The sequence below is a fragment of the Lineus longissimus genome, chromosome 12 (assembly GCF_910592395.1).
Source record: "Lineus longissimus chromosome 12, tnLinLong1.2, whole genome shotgun sequence".
NCBI classification, from domain to species: Eukaryota; Metazoa; Nemertea; class Pilidiophora; order Heteronemertea; family Lineidae; genus Lineus; species Lineus longissimus.
Window position 1 is genome coordinate 14,515,560 of NC_088319.1, and position 21,669 is coordinate 14,537,228.

A 21,669-nucleotide genomic window follows, 5' to 3' on the forward strand; every position below is an offset into this window, starting at 1 on the left:
AAGGCCCAGTCTATTAGACACTGAGATTCCCCATCAGATGCAACCTGACATCAGGTTTTCTTCACTTGTGTTTCGAGAGGAGGAATATATTGAAAACAATGGTGCAAGGATGGCCAATATGCTGACCAAGCATTATTTCAAGACCCTGCTTCTTTCGGCAGTATCTAAAACCACATACCACACACCACATACCCACATACCCACATACCCACATACCCACATGCCAATTTTTTCAGGTGGGGCAATCCAATGACGGTTGAAGCGATTTCTTATCTCGCGGTTTATAAGGCCTGGCACGATTGGATCACTCATTTTTCTCACCAAGTTTTACCCAGGAGACAGGAGTGTTTAATTGACAACCCATTTAGCGACCCGACTCAAGTTTGATATCATGCTATCAAAGTTGGCAATTGTATTCTGTTTCGAATGATTGCAGGTTTCGAAAATGAACGCCCTACGAACGACGAACTACAAAGTACGAATGTCTGTCGAGTCATCAAGTCCTCTATCTGCTAATTGATTTACACGACACTTTATTAGACGGAGTTCCGTCCTCTCAATAGATAGCAATATTAAAAAGCAAAGTCAATATGCTTAAACATGAGCATCTGTAAAAGAAACGGAAATTGATACAAATTTCCACTCACAAGCCCAAGCCCAAGCCTTCTGAACAACGAACAAAACGTAAACAACGACATGTGAGTATCATCTTAAAATAGATGCTGACACATTAAAGAACGGAATTACACGCCATGACGTCATTTACACCGACCCTAACCCTCCCCCCACAAAATTGGTGGACAGCGGAACTTCAGTGAAATTGCGTGTATCTTGAATTGATACTTCATCCGGGTCTTCCGAAAAGTCACGTGATACATACAAGACGGCCATATTGGTTTTGTGCTTCGTGTCTTGCGTCGAGGAAAGTTCGTATTATTTAGGTAAAGCCTAAAAAATACCATGAAATAAGTTTATCATTTGATTGGCATGATGTCACTATGTTCCCCCATATTCCACCTTGCTTCTAGCGTTTACCGCGCAACGAAACGATGCACCAATAAAGTTGTATCTGCCGACTTTTGGAGCCAGACTTTTCAGTTTTTAAAACCACATCAAATAATCCAGTGTGTGCTTCGTGTAGTGCATTTGAGCATACATTGCGTGCCTCCCCCGTTCCTTCATCGTCCTTACTTTTTGCAAAGCGAGACGACAGTTTCGTTTCTTCTGCCGTTCATGCACCTTTTGAAAACTTGGCCGAAAACTGTCATCCTCCCGAGATCAGAATCAGATGGTAGGGAATAAAAACAACTTGTTGTTGGTCTTTTACGTTTGTGTCAACCATGGTCCATGATTATGACAAGCACAATGTCATGTGACATGTCAATGACTAAATGAGTAATGAGACATCGACCTCAACATTTACTTTGTGAACAACAATGACATGTTTTGTCCACATTGCAGTTGTGACTAACTTAGTCTGTTGGCGTTGTGGACTGTGTTTTGTTTTGATGAATGCTGTTGCTGGAAGTAGATATCCTCAATTGTCGTACCAGGCGGAGGAAGCCACTGCTGGCCACAACAAACAAGCAGCAAACAAAATACCACGTGGTTGCATGGTTGCGGTCACATAACGCACATGTTCTTTTGTTCGTTGTGCCTATATTTCGCCTTGTTTCAGCTCACACTAGCAGTGACTTCCTCTGACTGGTGTGTAAGTGACTATAGGCCTACTACCCTGTTTATGTTTATACTTGACTACTGTTTTGATACATTTCCACTTCAAGAGACACTGGACTGGAGTTAACCAACCATGACATATGACATAAGAAATAAAAGACTAAAGTTATTCAAACAATTTGCTTTAAGTTATTCATCAAATGACCTGATTGTTGTGATATTTTGGTTATTATGCAATAAGGCCAGACTATGATGGGCACGTTCTGACCATGTGCCGTGTGTTGGTATTTTGTCGAATATTGAAGCATAAAGTTGAACACCCTCCCCCAAGTGAAAAATATTGCTTACCCTAAGTGAGATTTGCCTTGCAGCCAAAGGTAACTTGAGTTGTTGCGGAGATAATGGAAGTTACTCCTTCTCGTACGGTTCAAGTATATTCTTCTGTGGCGGTGTGTCTCTCGTAAATCTATCGGTCTGGGCTGAGAACTATCTGTAAATGCAGATTTTATTCAGCCAAATACTTGTTATTTATGCTGGATAATCTTCTAGGTTATTGTTGCATATTGCCATTGGGTATTCTCATCTCAGTGTGGTCTGCTAGTCCAATTAAGATAATTTCAAATAATCAGCCCCCTTGGCTATTTTGGTTAATCTTATCTTGCCTGTGCCCATGATATTTGATATCTATCAAGCTGTGACGCGCACATTTTGATCTCAAATTGTGTACGGAGTGAATGCTGCTTTCTTTCAACTGTTTCACGGCATTGTCTTTAAAAGGACGGTACACATGTATTACTTGAATTGAAACAGTTCTGCATGATTGATTTTTTGAAGATAGTAGTATCTTATTTACTAGTTATCCATACCGGTAATGGTAATATTTTGTCTTTTCAGCCAGCCATTTCAAAGTTTTAGAGTAAAGAATATCATACCAGTAGCCATGGCAGAAACACTCAAGTTTGGTCCAGAATGGTAAGATCACGAGCAGTACTTTGGTGTCCAGTAACTATGTGATAAACTACCTGTAGCAGCTAAAGATAGGTACATAGAGAGGTCTTCTTGATGTTGACAGAAGTCTTGACAATACTTAGTTCCCGCCTGAACTGGTTCAACTGGAACGTCTTGGAGAATGTCAAGAGGAGTTTGGTCTTGGTCATCCAGGCCTTCTAAAACTTGGCCATTGTAACTCCTTTGTGTTTAAACTTGTAAAAGAAAACCTCTTGGCCTTGACAATCACTATATCCTCTTTCCAGGCTCCGAGCCCTATCTGATGGAAACAGTGTTACATCACCCCCGCCCTCGCCTGGGTTTCCCAAATACAAGCTAGCTGAGCATCGATATGGGCGAGAGGAGATGCTCGCATTGTTTCACCCCAATAAACATATCCCAGAAGAGATCTTATCCATACCTGTTATATTACTTGAAAAAGCACAGGACCCTATGGCATACATTCCAATGACAGATGAAGAGCAGGTACGAAATGTTTTACTGAAAAGTATTGGTACAAGTTTGTTAGAAAATAGATTTTACTCAAAACCATGAGGTCATGAAGTGTGTGTTGTCAAAAAACATATGTTATGATATTGCAGTTGGGATAGATTTAGCTTCGTGACATGTCATTTCTTTGTCGCTGATATCTCATTGTTTCTCTTTCAGCGTATGATGTCACAGTCTGTTAATAGTCCAGCAGTATTACGTATGATGGGGCGGGGGAGCAGTGGTGCTGGTGGGGGAACTGTGGGGCCAACAAGGGGTGGGGGTAGAGGAACAATTAGTGAGCGGGGGAGGGGAAGGGGCAGAGGGAGAGGTGATCCATATGGGCGTCCCGGTGAGATTCCTGAGCAAATCGACCCTGGGAGAGGAAGGTCATACATGCGGAGTGAAAGTTGGGAAGAGGGGTGAGTGTTTTCGCCAAATCATTTGCAGGATCCTTGATTTGATTGAGCTTGCAATCAACTATATGATTAGTTTCAGGGCCTGCCTATTACAGGGAACGAATTTAAACAAGGCCAACACTGCTCTGCCATGGCCTCTTGCCTTCTCAAATCTTCTCTTTCACATTTTCTAATACCAGATGTATCTTCCATATGGATTATTTAAGGTTGGAAATGGTGGCGTTATCCTTTCACCTGTTTTTCTCTTCAGGCGAGCTGAAAAGCGTTTCGAACGTACTGGGTACGTGGTTGGTAGGCCTGCAGAAGCTGAAACAGACCCGACATCCCCACGTCGAGAGTACTCTCGATCCATGTCGGACAATTGGCGTTCGTCGAAACAGATTGAAGTGGAGAAGCGTGCGAGTGCTTCAAGTAGTACAACTAGTAGTTTAGGTGGTGGGGACACAGTGGTCGAGGAGGACAACGGTGGTGATTGGAGACGTGCTACTTCCAAGTCACATGACAAATGGGGTGAGTAAAATGCTTCAAGAATATCTAATAGTTCGCTAGCCAAGGTTTGATTGGGCAGTTGCTACTATAGTTGTTAGTTCCTGCAGTAATTATCATGTGTGAGGTGAGCATATCTGGCAGGGTAGAGTAGGGCTTCATTATGGATATTGTGCTTTGTTGTTCGTCTGCTCATTTGATGCCAGATGTTGCCAAATTGGGTAAAAGATAATAATGGGCGTTGAGATCGATCGTGATAAACTTTAGGCCACTTAAAAAAATCTATATGTTCTATACTCCTTTTATAGCTTCACGGAACTGGCGAGACCGAACCAGAAACAACTCAGATGACCGGTTCAATCCAGTGCAAGAGGAGCAACGGTCATACCGGCGCCAGCGGAGTAGCAGTTCGTATGACGATGACCTTGAACCCGACGGAGTGCCAGAATGGAGCACGATGGACGCAGATGACATGGATGTTTTGGGAACGTTCGATTCAAGTGGTGCTTTTATGTCCATGAGGGTATGTGAAGATATAAATTTGCTGACCATTAGCTCAGTCCTCCTCCAGACTTGATGACTTCTCTTTATTGTTTACACAAATATTTTCATGTCTGATAACTTGTTGTTTCCTCTAGGATGCAATGGCATTAAAGGAGGAAGAAGACCGAGAGGAGCGGTGGCGTAGGGACAGCAGAGGGAGTAGTGGATCGAATGATGAGAGGAGACACTCAAATAACTCAACTAATGGTGCTATGAATAAATCTGATACAGAAGGGGTACGTTTCATTGGTGACAAATCTCATTAGTGATTTTAAGATGTATCGTTACTGGATGAGGTACTTGCATTGCATTATGTTTGAGAGGATGTGCTTATTTCTGCCACGTAATTAATACGGTGCTGTGCAGGTCGTCAAACCAGAAGTGGCTTTTTCTTGAGCTAACATTTCATTAACAAATTCATTTCGTACATTTTAATTCTTCAGATACCCGATGACCGGCCATCCAGTGATAAACCGTCTGCCAAGGATAATGAGCTGTCTGAGGCCATGGAAAAGGTAGATCCAGTACAGGCAGAACAAAAGATGGAAAAACCACAGAAAAAATCAAAACAAAAAGTGGAGACACTGAATAATAACGATCATAGTGTTAGTTGTTCCGTGAGGAACCAGGACTCAATTCGTGCGCAAAAAACGCCCGAGCCTGAACCTCAGAGGGAGCAACCGCAGCCTGTACAAAATGGATCTACAAAGTCGCCAGCGCCCCCTGTGGAGCCTGAGCAAATCCGACCGGAAGAGAATGATCATGTCTCTGGCCCTCCGCCACAGCTGACGCAGATGCATCAACGGGCACCAGGGCAGAGGCGGCCAGAAGATGAAATCAGTTTTGATCACTTGGAGACGGCGGCAGAAGAGATGGTTGCAAACTGGACTGCTGAGGTAGGGACAAGAACAATTTCATTGTCCATTATACTGTGTCAAGTAAGATTAATTTTGTGGGCCCACAATATGTTGGACTTTGACAGTTGGCTGTATTCTTTAAGAGCATGATGGCCCCTATGTACCTAGAGCAAGCTTGCTACCATTTTTATACCAGAGTGGATGCGTATACCTCCTAGCGGTGCCCTGTTGTTCATTGCTTTAATCTTACATGCGCTGTTGTTTAAATTTAAATGCAGGAGGATGCGAAATCTGACGGCAAACTCAAGGTAGAGAGTGGCGCCCTCCCATGGGAACATGATGACGCCAAGAGATGGTTCTATCGTGATCCTCAGGGGGAGCTGCAAGGTCCATTTAACTGCAACGAGATGGCGGACTGGTTTAGTGCAGGGTATTTCACGATGAATCTGCTAGTCAAGCGAGGCTGTGATGATCGATTTCAACCTTTGGGTAGGTAAACGGTGTTTTTAGCTTATATGGGTTTAGACAAAGTGTTCCCGAATCAAAGTCAGTCTCCAGTATTGTTGGACTCGAATTCGGAGTAGAGGTGCTAATTGAGCAGCTCATCTGAGTTCTACTGAAAGGTTTCAGGATAGGCCTAGGTTAAAGTGTGAAGTCGGATGATAACCTCATCCATAGTTTGAAATATCGGGCTATAAAACTCAACTTTAATTCTAACTATTATACATTACTGATTTGTGTTGTTTGTCTATCATTTCCTGAGTCAACTCCAGTGTGCTGTATTTCAATATTGGCTTCTTCGTTCCTCTTTCAGGTGAAATCATAAAACGGTGGGGAAGAGTGCCATTTCTTCCAGGTTCTTCTCCACCACCCCTGGTACATACTCCGGTGAGCCAACCGGGGCCAGTCGTGGTTGCGCAGGTCACCAAAGATCAGCCGCAACCACAACCAGCACAGAATCCCCCGATGGATCCTCAAGTGATGCTGATGTTCCAACAGCAACTCTTTCAGCAACAGTTCTATCTTAGGTGAGTCCATGGTCGGAAAGGTGCACTGTATTTAGACACAGGCCACTGGATCGATGCCAGTTTTAAATTGCATAATGTGATGACAATTTACGATCAAGCTTGCTATATCATACTCGTGATAATCTTTTTTTCAGACAACTTCAGCTACTGCAGCAGGTTCAGCAGAACGAACGTTGCTCCAAACTTCCGCCCGAACAACAGCAAGCACTTGTCCTGCAATTGCTGATGAAACATCAACAACAACAACAGTTGGCGGCACAGGCACAACAACACCAACAACATGTCCAACTGCCACCAGGACAATTGCCACAACAACAACCACAGAAAATATCTCCAAGGTGGGTCATATTTGAAGAGTAGCTTTTCTAATACATGTCTGTTTTAAAAATGTATGATATGAAAATGGCACGCTGTCTTGTGTAGGTTTATATTTCTGATGCATTTATAATTCTTGGTGAAACGTTGTTTATCGTTTTATCATCAGGTCCACGCCAGACCAACAAGTCAATACGCCCAACTTCCAGAATAACCCAGCTGATTTGGCTGCCATGATGAATCAGAACCTCCAAGGCCAAGCACAAGGAGCGAACCAACCCGCCGCTGGTGAGTTTGTGAATTGTTTCATGCTTATCAAACGTTATGACTTCTCCTAATATGCGTGATCAATCGGGACCTATAATGAAAAGGGTAAGGGTTGAACAAACTCAGCTGGTGAGTGTTTATATATTGTAAATTGTATTAGAGACTGCTGAACAAAAGGAAGTATGGCTTAGGAACAGCTGATTGATCTGCCTTCGTACATGTCATGTTTGATATCTTAGGTGCTTGGATGCAGCAGTCAAGTGTTTGGGATTTGCCTGGAGATTCTGCAGCCAAGCAACAAGCGATGGAAGAGTTTGCCAGGATGGAGAATCAGAAAGAACAGAAAGTGAGCATTACATAGATTCTGGCTTTTGTTCTGATGTGGGAGAACGGAGAAGGAATTGATGTCGTCTATTTGGATGGTGACCAACCTTGCATGGTACATGTGAGAGTGACAGTAGGAAATGAACGATCTGTGTCGGCAGCCACTGCAGGTGCAATGCCAGTGACAGTATGCCTTGCCATTATATCCAAGAAAGTAAAAACAATCTGGCCTGGGTCACTAGATTCCATTTCCACGTCGTAGCTGCAGTGGTGTTCTGGCCTGAGTATTGTTCAGTGTTTCCTTTTGTAATAATGAGCATCATTGGTGTTCTCGTCATGAGCCAATTAATGTTATTCTGTTTCGATTGAGCTGATGAATAGATCGCATTTCTATGTCTCTGTCATTTTCTCTAAGTAGAACCTCTACGTTGCATCTTCAGGGCAACGAGCAACGTGAAGCAGAAATGCGTGCTCAGAAACAAAAAGAGGAAGTGGATGAACACAAGCAGCGTCATGAGCAGGAGATGATGGCACGACAACAGGAAGAACTCAAGCGACAGGAGGAGCAGGTGCGGAGGCAGCAGGAGGAGCAGGCGCGCAGGCAGCAGGAGGAGATGCAGAGACGGGAGGAAGAGATGAGGAGGCAGCAGGAGATGGACAGGCAAAGACAGATGGAGCTGCAACAGCAGGTGAGACGTTACTATCAATAGTTCAGCTGTCATTGTATGGCTTGAAAATTTAAAATCTTGTCAAACTGTCATAAAATTTGGTTGTCACTTCTTTATTCATGTGAGCGGTTGCCAGTCACAAGATAAGCAAAAAGTGCCAAATGAAATTATTTGATCTCTTGTCTTTTGCAGCAGGAGGAGGAAACTCGTAGACGCCGTGAGGATGAAGATCGGCGCCGCCAAGAGGAGGAGATGCGGCAGCGACAGCAGGAGATGGAGCAACGCCAACGTGAGATCGAGCAACAACAGCAGATGGAGCGCCAGCGCGAGATGGAGCGTCAGATGAAAGAGGCGCAGCGACAGGAGGAGATGGAGAGAAGAAGCCAAGAGGAGATGCAGAGAAGGAAGGCTGAGATTGAACTGGATGTGCAGCGCCAGCAGGAGATACAGAGAAGACAGGTATGGGGGTTCTTTTTGGTCCCACACATGTTAGAAAACCTAAGACTACACCTTGTTTGTTTATTTTGACTTGTTCGCTAGCGATATAAGGGCTAATTTTCCAGTCATGTGATTCATTGCTGCTTGTGCTCTAATGATGGGTGTATGGTCTTTAAACATATTGTGTATCGAAACACTGCAGGAATTTCCGTGATATTCCGGTAATGAGAACTCAAGGAGTTAGGAGTGTCCTCTGAATATGAAAAGCTTCATGTTTTAGAACTTGAAATAACTTCCTGGTCTTTTTGTCACAGGAGATGCAGCGGCAACAAGAGATTCATCACCAACAACAAGAGGCCCTCCGTCGTCTTCAGCAACAGCAGCTTGCTCAGATACAACTGCCTTCCACTGCCCAGTGGGGTAGCCAGACGAGTTCTGGTTCTCAACAACCCACCAATACTATGTCCCTGGCACAAATACAACAGCTTCAAGAGGAGAAAGAACGCAATGAGAGAGAGGAGGTGAGAAATGCATTGTCTGTTTATAGATGGGGACTTTTGGCTGTTGCTTGGGATTCTGTGTGGCGGTCTCTTAGGGTCTGCGTCTGGTCTGAGCGATGAAATAGTGACAATTGATTTTAATTTTGACATGTAAATGATGATTAACCATGCTCGTGGGAATCTCTCTGAATATCAATGAGGAGTAGCTTGTCTGATACATGTCATGTTTCTCCCTCAAAATGTTTTGCCATCTGGGACAAGACACCCATTCTCTCCAATCGAAAGGCTTGTCTGGGTGCATATTCCCTCAAAAACCTTTATTTACTTATGATAAATTGTTTCTATCCCTTCAGCAACAGCGTCAGATAGAAATTCAACGGCAGCAGATCCAGGCGTTTCAGCAACAACAGCAACAACAACAGCCGAAGAAATGGGGCAATTCGCCACGGTAAGTTACGTTCTTGTTGATAAGAAATTGTATTGCTGAAGTGGGTGTTTCTGGGGAGGATGATTCGCGATCTGAGCTGCATGTGCTGCCAAGTAAAGAGTACAACCTTCTTTAGACTGCCAAATTTTCGTGTTTTTTCTTCTCAGTTTTCACGAATAGAGTGATTATTCCAAGAAACACAAAAATATGGTGTATCTCTGTATCCAGCATTCTGTTACTTGCTTTGCTTTTAGTATAGGCAGGGCTTTGCAGCTGCTCCAAATATTCTGTTTGCAATATTTCATTTCATAATAGGGGCCTACATTATTTTGGGTAGATAAAAAGGTCTGACTGGTATTAGTGTGCACTGCAGGCGAGCAATTTTATCACAATGACTCCAAAGATTGGCATCTTTCCTTCATTTTAGTTGCTGGCTGTGATAAAAAAATCACTTGTCTGCCGTGCACTGTAGGGAGTAGGCCTTCTCTTGGTTTTCTCTTTCTCTGAATCATTTAAAAAAGAAGACCTGTATGAGAGAGCATTGAGGTTCCTGTCCTCTCTCTCGTCATGTAGTGTCACCGCTATGACTTGATTTTTATCTATTCAGGATTCAGGACATGAACGTTCTTGCCAACTGTCTTCCTGAGGGGTTAGTAGTTTTATGTTTGACCAGTGCTACCCAGCTAAATGTTCACCATTCTTGAGCCCTTGCCTTAAAGCTGAACTGCTTGTGAGGGTGTTTCAGAATTTTTGCAATCGGTTGAATGAACCAAGTGCACATGGTGATCGCTCTTTCGGACACCAAAGGATTACTAATACGTCTATTCAAAATCCCACTCTCTGCTATCAAGCAACATAAACAGATGTCTTTATTGCAACAGTTCAGCTTTAATGATGCTCTTGACACTCTTCGGTAGCTCGCTTGGTCTTTGCTGTTGTTTTGTTTTCATTATTTATTGGGGAGTAGTGGAGATTATTGGAACCAGTTCATTCAGATATCAAAATGTAGTAGGGCCTATATTGGCTAGAACCGCATTGAAAGTTTCACACTGAGTTACCCAAGCTTACCTGCCAACCAAATATTCCAACTGTTCTGAGTTGACCTGATACCATACATGTAACTGCAGGAATTGCATGTAACCTAAAGAAAGCTACATTTGAATTCTTTTCCCCCAATTACCAACTGAGATTAGATAAATTTTCATACATGGCGTTACTTGCAAGAAAAAAACATGTCTCCTTCCCTTACACCAAGTTTTTATCTAAAGTCAGTGTTATTTTGATTGAATATCATTTCACTCTCAGTATTTGTTTCGAGCATGCTCTCATTTTCTCCTCGAGCCCTTTAGTCAGTTCAATTGGATTTTATTTCAGAAGAGACGTGCTACGTGACTTAATAAGGAGGTTAGACCCTCATGATCCTCATCCCCTTGTAACCTTGTTCACAAATGTTTGGAAGGAAATTGAATTCGATGAGGAGAAACACCTTTGAAATTCGATTTCTATCCCTGCAAAGACCCGACATATTTTGTCAAAGTTTCTTTTGCCTGCATGCCTTTCAAGATCATGTTGCTTTATGTTCATCACGTTATTTTTGTTGCTCACCACGGACTACAATATCCAATCAGTGTTCTCCGCGGACGTTTCTATAAGAGGGTTGTTTTTTTTGTTTTTTTTCCATCCAAAACATTGGTGGGAATATTTAAAGAGAGTTTGCAGTGAGATTTTAGAGGGTTGCTTCTAGGAAAACCATTGCAAATTCAAAATTTTGATTTAAGGAAGGGGCCGTGGAGAATTTCCAATGTGGATAGATTTTCTCCTTTTTGTGATGGGGGGGGGGGGGGGGGTGGTGGTCCGGAGAACACTGCCAATCTAAGGTTTAGATGATGTTAGCATATAGCACCTTAGCAAACGTGTAGCCCAAGTTTATGTTCACCAGCAATGCACTTTCCTCGTTTCACATGCTAGCAGGGAATAATTTTTATCCAATGCTTCACCCCGCTAATCCTTTGAGTATCATCAATTGTCGAGATACTTTTCAAGGTTCTTGAAGAACTGTTGATATGGACCAAGACAAGGAAGTGTCTTGCACACTTCTCGACGTCACTGTCCCTATTACAAAGGTTACCCATCTTCGAGTATGATGAAACTTGCATGTTGCATTTCTTATTTTAAAGGAAAAAAATGTCTTTATTAAGGGGACTTAAAGACCTGTAGTATGGATTTAGACAGGGGAGAGAGTTATCCGTCTTCCAGTTTTGTCAATTTTGCTGTTTCCTAATTGGTTATTTCTTAACTGTTTCTCCTCCAGTATGGTGAATGCTGCGGCTCCTCCCACACAACACAAGACACTGATGGAGATTCAAGAGGAACAAGCCAGGCAGCTAGAGAAGGAGAAGATGAAGCAACAACAACAACAACAACAGAATAAGGTACTCTCGCGTTCTCAATCTTCATATGCGTTATTATGCATAGCCCCCACTCGTGAACCAAGTTGGCCAGATGCTTCCGTCTTTGGGGTGCCTTTTGCCCATAGCTTGGGATTGCATTGGTAAGAGTCTTGAGGTTATCACACACATGGGCATGTACACTGCACCTTTGAGCTTCCAGTCTATGCCAAGGATTCGTTCAGATTTCCTTCTAGACCAGCTGCCTACCAATACTAAGGAGGCCTGACTCCCCCAGATTTGCCATTTCATCAAACACTATTATTAATTTTTCAGGCGGCAGTCCCGTTGGCCACTGCTGCAGTGTGGGGTGGTACGACCAACTCGTCTCATTGGGCACAAGAAGGTGCATGGGGTCAGGCCGCCAAGCAGCAGGGTCTCAGCTTCTGGGATGAAGCTGTCAAGACGAGCAAGAATAAAGTTCAAGCTAAGTGAGTATCATTTGTGACCCATCACATCAACTCTGCTGAAAAGTCGCCTGGCCTTATATTGACCTGTCACTTGCAGTATGAAATCGTGTCAGTTTTTATCCGCTTTCATTATTTTGAATTTCCGTTTGATACGTATAAATGCTCATAGGAATGTATTCATGGTCATCACATGTCACTGCCATTGTCACATCTTGTTGCTATATTTTATTTTGTCTTGTCTGTTTTCAGTAACCAGCCGTTCCCTGCTTTGAATAAACCCACCAACACTGCCAACAATCAGATTAACAAGAAGACGGCCAAGACACAGAGAGAGGAGGTACGTATTTACTTTACCAGAATCGGACAATAAATCACCAGAAATCAGCCATTTACAGCAAAATACTGACCCCTTCTCCAATTCATTTTAGAGGTTTTCCATTCAGTGCCATTTTCTTGATGGAACAACATAGTGGTTGACTAAATTTTATGTCAATCCAATCCCAATTCTTTATCTTACAGGAGAATATCCAGAGGTTGTTCCAGGAGCGTTTGCCTACTGGCAACGATGACTTCAGCCAGTGGTGCGAGTCAGCCTTGCATGGCATGGGAGCCTCTGTAGACAGTGAGTAGTGCCACATTTACGAGTTGGTATAGCTGTGTAGTCAGTGATTGGGTATAGCCCTGTATTCAACGATTGGGTATAGCTCTGTATTCAACGATTGGGTATAGCTTTGTATTGATGGGTTCTTTCAACTTCCTCTGGTTATATGTTTTAAAAGATAGAACACTTTTTGTTGGGACACATTTGACTCGAGAATGTCCAGTTGCTCTTAAGAGGTGCCATTATGTTTCTTCCCCTTCTACATTGTGATGATGAGGGCTTGTGTTGGTAGTACCCGTTAAAAAAGCTGGAGTGGATTCCCATACACAAAACTATTTTTGGTTTCCCTCTGGAACATATGAAATTTGGTTATGGTGTAAAAAGATATTGCAAGGTTTTGACCCAATAACTGCTAATGACAATGAAGTATTTGTACTGACTAATTTTAGGAACCATCCAATTTGGCAGCGTCATCGAAGTTATCCAGTATCGGTACTGTCAATACTCCTCTGAAATACAATGTCCCTGCTATTTGGCCTCAGATTTCATTTCAGTGAACTTTTTTTCTTCCAAGCTCTGTCATTTATTTCCCACCACTTTTCATTGTAATTATCACACATGCTTTTAATCCTCATCCGATTTGCTATCTAAAAGTATTGGTGTGGGAATCACTACTGATTGTCATCAGGTGCAATCATAACAGTTTGATTTCATTCCATCATTTCCCTTAGTCAGCTGTTGTTTATGGTTGAAATAAGTGTTTAGAAAGTTTTTAAAATCCACCATTACTTAGACAGATTGAAAAGCATTTTCATGTTTTCCGTGTGTATCCTCAGTTAAGAGGTCACTTGAAGTTAGGTGTGAAAACTCTGGTTATTCTTTAGTCTGGTGTGTTTGTGTAGAAAGTATGCAGGCTGATTGATTTATAAAAAGATTTGTTAAAAAATTGACACAGATTTGGGGTTTCTAGACGGTAGTTCTCCAGTTTTAACCATTAAGAAAATAGGACTGTGTCCTTTATTAGGCCTTGCACTATATCCAGAAATGGGTCAGAACAAGTTGCTTTCTGTGTAAAAACCCACCGTATTAGACCAAAAAAAGACTTGCATAAACTATTTGATTCTAAGCCGAGGTGTTTCCTATTTTTCAGTCCCAACATTTGTCACTTTTCTCTGCGAAGTTGACTCTCCATATGAGGTGAGTTGAGCTCCACTCGTTCTTTCAGCAATCGTTTTGGAACAAAAAGTAAGATAAAGTGGTGCAATTATAGTCCTTACAGTGTAGAAAAAAAACTCATGCTCACTGAGACCCTAATTGTACCAGGGCTAAAATTGTATCACTCTACTAGTGCATAGGGAAAGTTTTCTGTCAGTGGATGCCTGCACCTGTGCAAATGCTGACGACTCATCTGTGTAAATCTTTGGGGTACCTGTATGTAGGAGCATTGGGGGTGGGAGTTGGGGTGGTCAATCAGGTTCAATTCAAAGACAAATTAACAGCATCATGAAATCCTACGTCGAGTTTTTGTTCGAGTCACAGCATTGTTTGTTCAGTAGCTCTGCTTGTGACTCAGCAGACAAATTGATAAAAATTGATAATATTTACCTTGGTTGTTAATCAAATGTCATTTGACACAACCGTCCAAATGTGGCAAAGATCAGGAAATAAGGGTGTGGATGACAGTTTGTCCTGGTGGTAACTTGCTCTAAATTTTTATCAGGTCCACGATTATGTGCGATCATATTTGGGTGAGAGCCGTGAAGCGAGTAACTTTGCCAAGATGTTTATTGAGAAGAGGAGCAAAAGCCGTAACCACCACAGGCCAGTGGAGGTAGGTCCTTAGACGAATTCGTTTGCAACTGTTGATGCCACTTGTTTGAGGTTTCGGTACATTTAATAACTGACGAGCTGATGGTGATCATTTGTGATAGGGGAAAATATCCAGAAGTTCAAAGTCGATAATCATACTAAGGAGCTGAAAATGCTAGCCACATGAATTTTACTTCCTGTTCAACTTCAATTTCAAATCAATGCAGTGGGGAATTCCTACTCGATCCATAGTTTCAAGTTCATCTCATCGTGGCAAAATGTAACTATTTCATCTTATTTTATCATGTTGTTTTCCATGACCTTATTATTCAAGATATCACCATCAGTTCTCAATGGGTTCAGTTCTATTTCTGTTCTAACTCCTTCAGTATCATCCCATTTCCTACCGTAACCTTTAATATCCCTTCATCACATTTCGACCAACATTTTTTTACCAGTTTTATAATCACAAAGAATGCTTCATTACCTGTCTCGTGGCTTGCAGTTGCACACCCATGTCGACCTGTTTGCTTTCAAGAGAACAGAATTGCACATTATGATGGTTATGGCACTGGCATAGTCTAACTTAATAATATGTTGTCTTTTGAACTCTCTGCAATGTGATGAGTGCAGGGCCACACTTGCTTCTGTCAGCTTCTCACTGAAGGTGTGAAGATACGTTGTAAGCTTTATTCAGTAGGCTTCTGAAGACGCATCTTTTCTGCATGTGCTATTGGACAGTTTTCTTGGAGGAAGGTCCCCGAACCACGGAAGGGCACTTTATTAATGAAAGGCACAGAGCACAGGGGACTAAGTTCACTTTTGAGGAGAAAAAAGTTGACAAGAACAGAAAGTGCTGCCATCTATTGACTACAGTCGAGCATGAAGAAAAAACCTTTTCTTCTATACTTTTTAGCACTACTCTATTTGCCTGCACTGCAAAACATAGGATGTTTCCTCATTACTTTCCGTTAACAGATCTTAAGTTGTAGATTATGCTTTTCTTTAGGTTTTTCATCATCTTAATTTTTTTTCTTCTGATGTCTCATGTTTTGTTTGAGGAAGTTGGAAGAATTGCATTGTTTTCATTTCTAACCTGCCGCATGGTGACCTTACTATGAAGTTGTGTTTGTTTGCATGAAATCTAAACAGTTTCTGGAAAAGCCAGTGGGAAGAACTGAAAACCTGTTGGAAATGCAGCCAAGTTGGCACATCGTAATGTTATTTCTCATGTTGAATTTTGAACTCCTCTCTCACGTTTCCGAGTGAGATGCTTAGTGTTGATTACAATACAATAAATGTCCTTGCTCACGATGTCGGTTTTTGCAACTCTTCGATTGACAATCGTTAGTCCGGAGCAACTGCCAAACTGAATTATAACATCTGTCTCTGGTTGTGGCCCTCATGCATATTTGCGATGATCAACTCTCCAGGGGTGTAGGTCTTGGCTCCCTAATGAGCTGTTCAGTCTTCACTTCGGCTCCAAGTTCTAAATCTTTTCTCTCTATCTCCAGGAGGATTCAATGTGGGGCCCGGCACCGGCCGTCAACCCCAACCTCAGCAAGGTCGGCGGGCAAGTCCCTGGTGACTTTCAAATGGTCGGCGCAGCCAATAAGAAGGCAAAGAAGAAGATGCAGAAACTCGACAACAGCATCTTGGGATTCACAGTTCACGCTAACCCTGATCGCATCAACGCTGGCGAGATTGAAATGTGTGACTAAATCCATTATGACATTTTTGTGCAAGGTTTTTTGTTCGACGCAAAAAATTTGTTCATTGAATTTTATCAAGTCTTTTCTTCTTTGTAATATCTGCTTGTTTCAGCATGTGCTCTCAGCTCCTAAATGGTCCTAGCCAAATTCCTGTCCTGTATCAGGCAGATGGGCAGCCATCTTAGATTTTGTGATCATATGCTGTGGCCATCTTGATTTTCTGTCCACAGTGCATCTACAGTACATCTACAGTACATCTAGGACCGTTGCACAGTATAACTTAAATTTAGGGTTATCTTGTTTGCAGAAAATTTCACCCCGGTTTCATTTCTGATTTAGGAAAAAGTTGAGAGAAAGATTTGATTAAATTCGGCTGAATGCCCTTAATAGTGTTGGTGAAAATCTTGCCAAAAGAATATAATGTACAGCAGAGTTGATATTATGAAAATACTGTTTGTAAATTGGAATCTTTAACTCTTGGTGTGGTCTGCTTTTGGATGATTTGAATGCAGAATAGGGTTGTCAGTTTCGTGTCAGCTTGCCCTAAGCTCTCTCTTTTACCAATTTGGTTGATGAATCTGTTGCCGATTTGGCTGATGAGGTGAGGGCAAGTTTGACCAAGTTGGGTTGAGGCAGAACACATGTATCATGTTGTATGAAAAGTTTCTGAAAAATCACAGGAATTTCGAAATTTGACCTCCTTATGTACAACTGTTTTCCATAAATCATCAACTTGGCGTTGGGACAAAAAAGCGCCGTCCGGTGTGATATTTTGTGTAGGAAATGTTTGATTGCGATCGAAAGACATGATCGTCTGTGCCATGATTTCAAAGTTTTTGTGATTTTCAGAAAATGTCTTTAAAAGTAGTTTGTAGTGGGTTCAAGCCATGGGTCTCTGAACCTCAGTAATGAAACTTTATCTATTCCCTATTCAGAAATAGGGATGTACTGAAAAAAACTGCTGGTTAACAGAAAATCTTTTTCTTCTTGGAGTTAGTGGCAGCACAGACAGAAACTTCCATCTCATCGAGCCGTCATGGACCCCACCCAGGCATGAAATATATTATCAATTCCAGATCCACAGGTTTGGCCCCTGCATGGGATCTTTTAAGACCTCATTGTGAAAAGATTTCATATCTGAACTCAATAGCAGTAGCTGGACAAGATATTTGGAGTGATGTTCGAATAAATTACAAAGAATTTGTGCTTCCTGCTATATGTATATTCCGGAAGTTTGTCCTGCAGAGATAAGTCAGGTCACTCTGTGTTGTGAAATCTGTCAGTCTCTGTGTGGCTAATATTTTATTTTACAAAGCAGATATCATTGAGGAGATCTCTTGACTTGAGCTGTAATGAGGAAGAACGGAAATTACTGGCAGCTGTGAACATTGTGTAGTTTGCTGTGTGTGTGTCTAGAGAGTTACTTGGGTTACAGCTTGACATTCACGCAAATTTTCTACTGACTGTCCACTTTCAGATGCTTCGAAATTCAGACAACTGTTAATGATTTCCACAACTCCTCATTTCATCGGCACACCTTTAAACTTCAAGCAGATGGCTCTAAATGTGATCGTAGATTGCACCACATGTATTTCCTAAATTCTGTTGGATTTCTCGGTGAGGGCTTTAAAACCATGTTTGATTTTTCAGCTTGTTGAAACAAGAGGGTCTCCAACATATGAACTGTCAAAAAAATGTGCTATTGTCCACTTCCCCGATTGTCATATGAAATATCTACCGGCAGTTGATTAAAATATTTGACTAAAAGGGGTTTACATGTAACTACTTTGCATGTACAGGGGTTTACACGTCTAGGACCACCCAGTATGTATTTTCCATAAGGTTGTAGTTTTTGACATTCTGTTCATAAATCAAAGTGATTTCATGAATTGGTTGCATATTTTTGCAGAATTCTCTTTGTGAAAGTTGTCGGTTGTGTCTGTTCATGTTGGTGATATTTTTTTCGAAGTTTTGAATAATATTTTGAACTGCTGTATTACAGTAAGTAATGGGGTGTACATATTTTATTTTCTTGAATTTTTTGCTGCTGTGGTGGAGCCATACCATGGGTGGTCCTGATTGGTGGTTTTATGTTAAAATCCAGCACATTTCTCACTTAAAATTTTTCTAAACAAATTTTTCAAAAATATGTGAACTGCTACAGCCAAGTGTGAACACACCAATGCAAATTTCTCTGCTGTATTTCACATGCTGTTGGTCACTACAGCGTGAAATGTATACCAGTACTCCATTATCCATGAAATCTACTTCCATAGTACCAATTCACATTGGTGTGAACTGCTACAGTATAGACCACAGCATCCTTGACAGGCCTTACTGTATTTCGCACCGATGGACTGTGCTCTCATGAGAACCTGAACTGCTACAGCTGGTACAGCTAGCTGTTATATCAGATTATCATTATCTTAGCTAAGGAACGTCATGGTCTCCTAGTTCTGTACTAGTGGGTCATAAATTGCATGCAATGCATAAAACCTTTTTCTTTGGTAGTTTGGGACACTTTGGACGGCATCCATTATAAGTCGTGAATAAAATCATTTGGGACTAGGTACACGGTTTGGCAACCTCAATCTGAAAAGACTTGCTAGAATGACGGACGTCTTGAAAAGTTTACTTTAAAGTTTCTTGTCCAAAAAGTTGAAAATTGGAACAGTGATCACTGACAGCTTATGTTACATATCTATTTTTCTAGTTTTGAACTCTCAGTTTTACGCAAAAGATGATAATCCCAAGGGCAGTTAAAGCAAAATCAATTGATTTCCTCCGGGTGCTCCGGTTTCCTCCTTCTTAAAATGCCCTTGTTAAACTTAAGAGAACTTGATTACTGATTTTCTAAAGAGAACCAAATTTAAGCTCTGTTGAAATTATAATGAAAGAGAAGTGATTATACAGCTTGCTGTACACTACTCGTGTGGACAGCTGTATTTCACGCTCATAGACTGCTGTATGTGCACATGTGAACTGCTACAGCTGTTATCTTCATGATGTGTTCACACTAAACGCTGTATTTCGCATAAAAGATATTAAAAGCCTCCCTCGTCTCAACCCCCCTAAGATTATTCACTCGACCTCCATGAGGATTATTTACTATAAACAGCATTAAGTTCGTGTGATGCGTCATATTGGCCTAGCTCCATGTGTCTATGAAAAATTTTCATTGAGTATGTATGCAGGGACCACCCCTCTCTCCCCTACCCTCACCCATGATAGAACTGCCTGTTCAGCAGACTGAACATGATATGACGTTCAGGCATACACCGTACAGAAGTGACTGAAAGATCCTTCACCAATATTTCTTGCATAGATACTTCGTGAAAGTCTTTGGCCTGTCCCTGACTGCATTTCCAATGGTCATGTCTCTTAGAATATTCTTATGATTGCTTTCAGGTTTTACTAAACAGGCCATTCAGTGACTGTCGACAACTTTATCATTTATTTCTGCATTTGGCGAGCTATAAATGACCTGCCATTCTTAGTTTGGCATTTTTAGCTTGTCTCCACTCAGATAATGGTTGTGACGAGTTGGTACTAGGTTTTGTATCATTCCTAAAAAACATTGGGAGTTGATGACAGTCTTATAACATATTAATGGTAATGTTCCTCTTGAAATGAGGCTGGCCATGAAAGCGACGTATTTGTTGAACTTCTACCAATATTACACCCACCACTTGTTCAATTGAAATTGTATTGAATTAATACTTTTGAGTTGATGAACGAATATTGGCTGATATTGAACATCTTGTAGCATTCAAATGTTAACATTCTGGGGGATTGCGTGAAATTTTCAAGTTGCGATTAATATAGACATTGTCAGTCATTGGTCATGTTTCAGATATGAGCAGTTCCACCCTTTCAGGATCAATGCCTGGTTGAGTTGGGTTACTAGGATTGACATTGGCTGACTTATTGGGTCCTTGCTGGCGTCTGGTCTTGGTTTCCATGCTGAGAATGCTCCAGTAATCAGATGTGACCTAGTAGCCCGCATTGACTAGACAAGTGGCACCTTTTTGTCCCCATAGTGGAGCTCTACAGATACTGAAGCTTGTCAGGGAAGTTAGTTGCTGTCCAAATCTGTTTTACATTCACCATGCCCTGCCATGTCAAGTGACCATGTTGCAGCAGAGTGTGCACATTCTTGAGCCAGTTCCTGGTGATAATGGGGCATTCCTGAAATGTCTGTGAAAATGAGCTGTCTTTGGCTATTCAGAATTAAGGGTGGACATACCTGATTATCAACATGGTTGTTGTAGCTGTTAGTGCAGTCCTGATGGAAGTAAAGCAGATTTTGCAATCATTTTTTGGGCTGGCCTGATTTGACAACGCATCAAATGTACAAACATTGCATTGTATGTTGTCACAATATTTTGTGCACGACACCCTTGCTGCAGGAATGGTGGCAGGCTGAAAAAGTTGTCGTGAAATAATCCGCTTTCCGAGATTGAAATTAAGCGCTGCGATGCTCGTATGGAGGTCTCGCTATTTCAAACGGAGAGTTCAATCTTTTTCTTGTATTGCCGCCTGTTTTCTGTGTAGATATCAAATTTTAAGAACTTGTCATTTCTGCAGCAAGTTTGTTGTTTTTTGTTAGGAAAATGACCCCTGCTTTGACTTGAATGTTATAAGGAATAAAAGCTTGTTTGTTTATTTGTAAAAATGTCTAATCTTCGTTCCTCAATTGGGAGGTGGATTAGGACTGATGAGCATGTCTTTGATTCACCTCACATGTCAACCCTGGGGCAGGATTCTACTGGCACTGAGACAGTAATCCACATCTGGTATCGCTCTTCAACAATGAGGAACTGCCGGGATGAGTTGAAGCCGGGTGGTTGATATTTTTACAGACTGGTACATCGAAATCCAGCATGTCAAGTGACTTGGTCACCTGACGGATGATTAATATCTCTGCAAATAAAGTCGTGGACACTGATTCTCTAATGCGATGGTGATCGTGGAAAAATGTCCCCCTCTGGCACAACACCTTGCCCCCTGGAAAGAATTACACATTCCCCGAAAACGTTCAGATTGAAAGATAATTATTGACGGTTCTACATAGGTGATGTGATGTCTCCATGGTAACTTTGCTATCTTTAAAATTATGTAAAAAGTTGCATGGGGTTCATTAAAAGAGCCAACCCATTATCTGTACCATTGTGAGAGGATGATTCGTAATTCGGCGCAGGGGTCCATCGCATTAATCCAATTCAGTCCTTGATTTCATCATCACCAAGGCTTCTCGACAACCCG

The 21,669-nt window shown here is 41.7% G+C and overlaps 2 protein-coding genes and 1 non-coding gene across 5 annotated transcripts; all 3 read left to right on the plus strand.

Annotated features, from left to right (window-relative positions):
- The first annotated feature begins 890 nt into the window (after nucleotides 1-890).
- On the plus strand, nucleotides 891-3,518 carry LOC135496558 (GRB10-interacting GYF protein 1-like). Its single transcript, XM_064785921.1, has 5 exons — nucleotides 891-941; nucleotides 2,572-2,649; nucleotides 2,931-3,150; nucleotides 3,334-3,436; nucleotides 3,511-3,518. Exons 2-5 carry the CDS (start codon nucleotides 2,618-2,620, stop codon nucleotides 3,516-3,518), a joined length of 363 nt encoding a protein of 120 aa, XP_064641991.1. The 5' UTR covers nucleotides 891-941; nucleotides 2,572-2,617.
- LOC135497391 (GRB10-interacting GYF protein 2-like) lies at nucleotides 3,467-21,073 on the plus strand. Of its 3 annotated transcripts, XM_064787261.1 has the most exons (22): nucleotides 3,467-3,575; nucleotides 3,823-4,082; nucleotides 4,367-4,581; nucleotides 4,697-4,837; nucleotides 5,045-5,497; nucleotides 5,737-5,947; nucleotides 6,273-6,486; nucleotides 6,621-6,824; nucleotides 6,971-7,089; nucleotides 7,308-7,414; nucleotides 7,833-8,081; nucleotides 8,253-8,519; nucleotides 8,813-9,019; nucleotides 9,352-9,446; nucleotides 10,033-10,074; nucleotides 11,737-11,857; nucleotides 12,149-12,303; nucleotides 12,532-12,619; nucleotides 12,802-12,904; nucleotides 14,034-14,080; nucleotides 14,604-14,714; nucleotides 16,207-21,073. In XM_064787261.1, the coding sequence occupies exons 1-22, from the start codon at nucleotides 3,550-3,552 to the stop codon at nucleotides 16,411-16,413; spliced, it is 3,642 nt and encodes a 1,213-aa protein (XP_064643331.1). In that variant the 5' UTR covers nucleotides 3,467-3,549; the 3' UTR covers nucleotides 16,414-21,073. The 3 variants fall into 3 exon arrangements, with proteins under 3 accessions (XP_064643331.1, XP_064643332.1, XP_064643333.1); XM_064787262.1 differs by lacking the exon at nucleotides 10,033-10,074; XM_064787263.1 differs by lacking the exons at nucleotides 14,034-14,080; nucleotides 14,604-14,714 and having other exon boundaries at nucleotides 16,207-16,414.
- On the plus strand, nucleotides 9,145-9,220 carry LOC135497492 (small nucleolar RNA SNORD79). Its single transcript, XR_010448896.1, has one exon. It is a non-coding gene; the product is annotated as a small nucleolar RNA SNORD79 (small nucleolar RNA).
- Nucleotides 21,074-21,669: the final 596 nt, after the last annotated feature.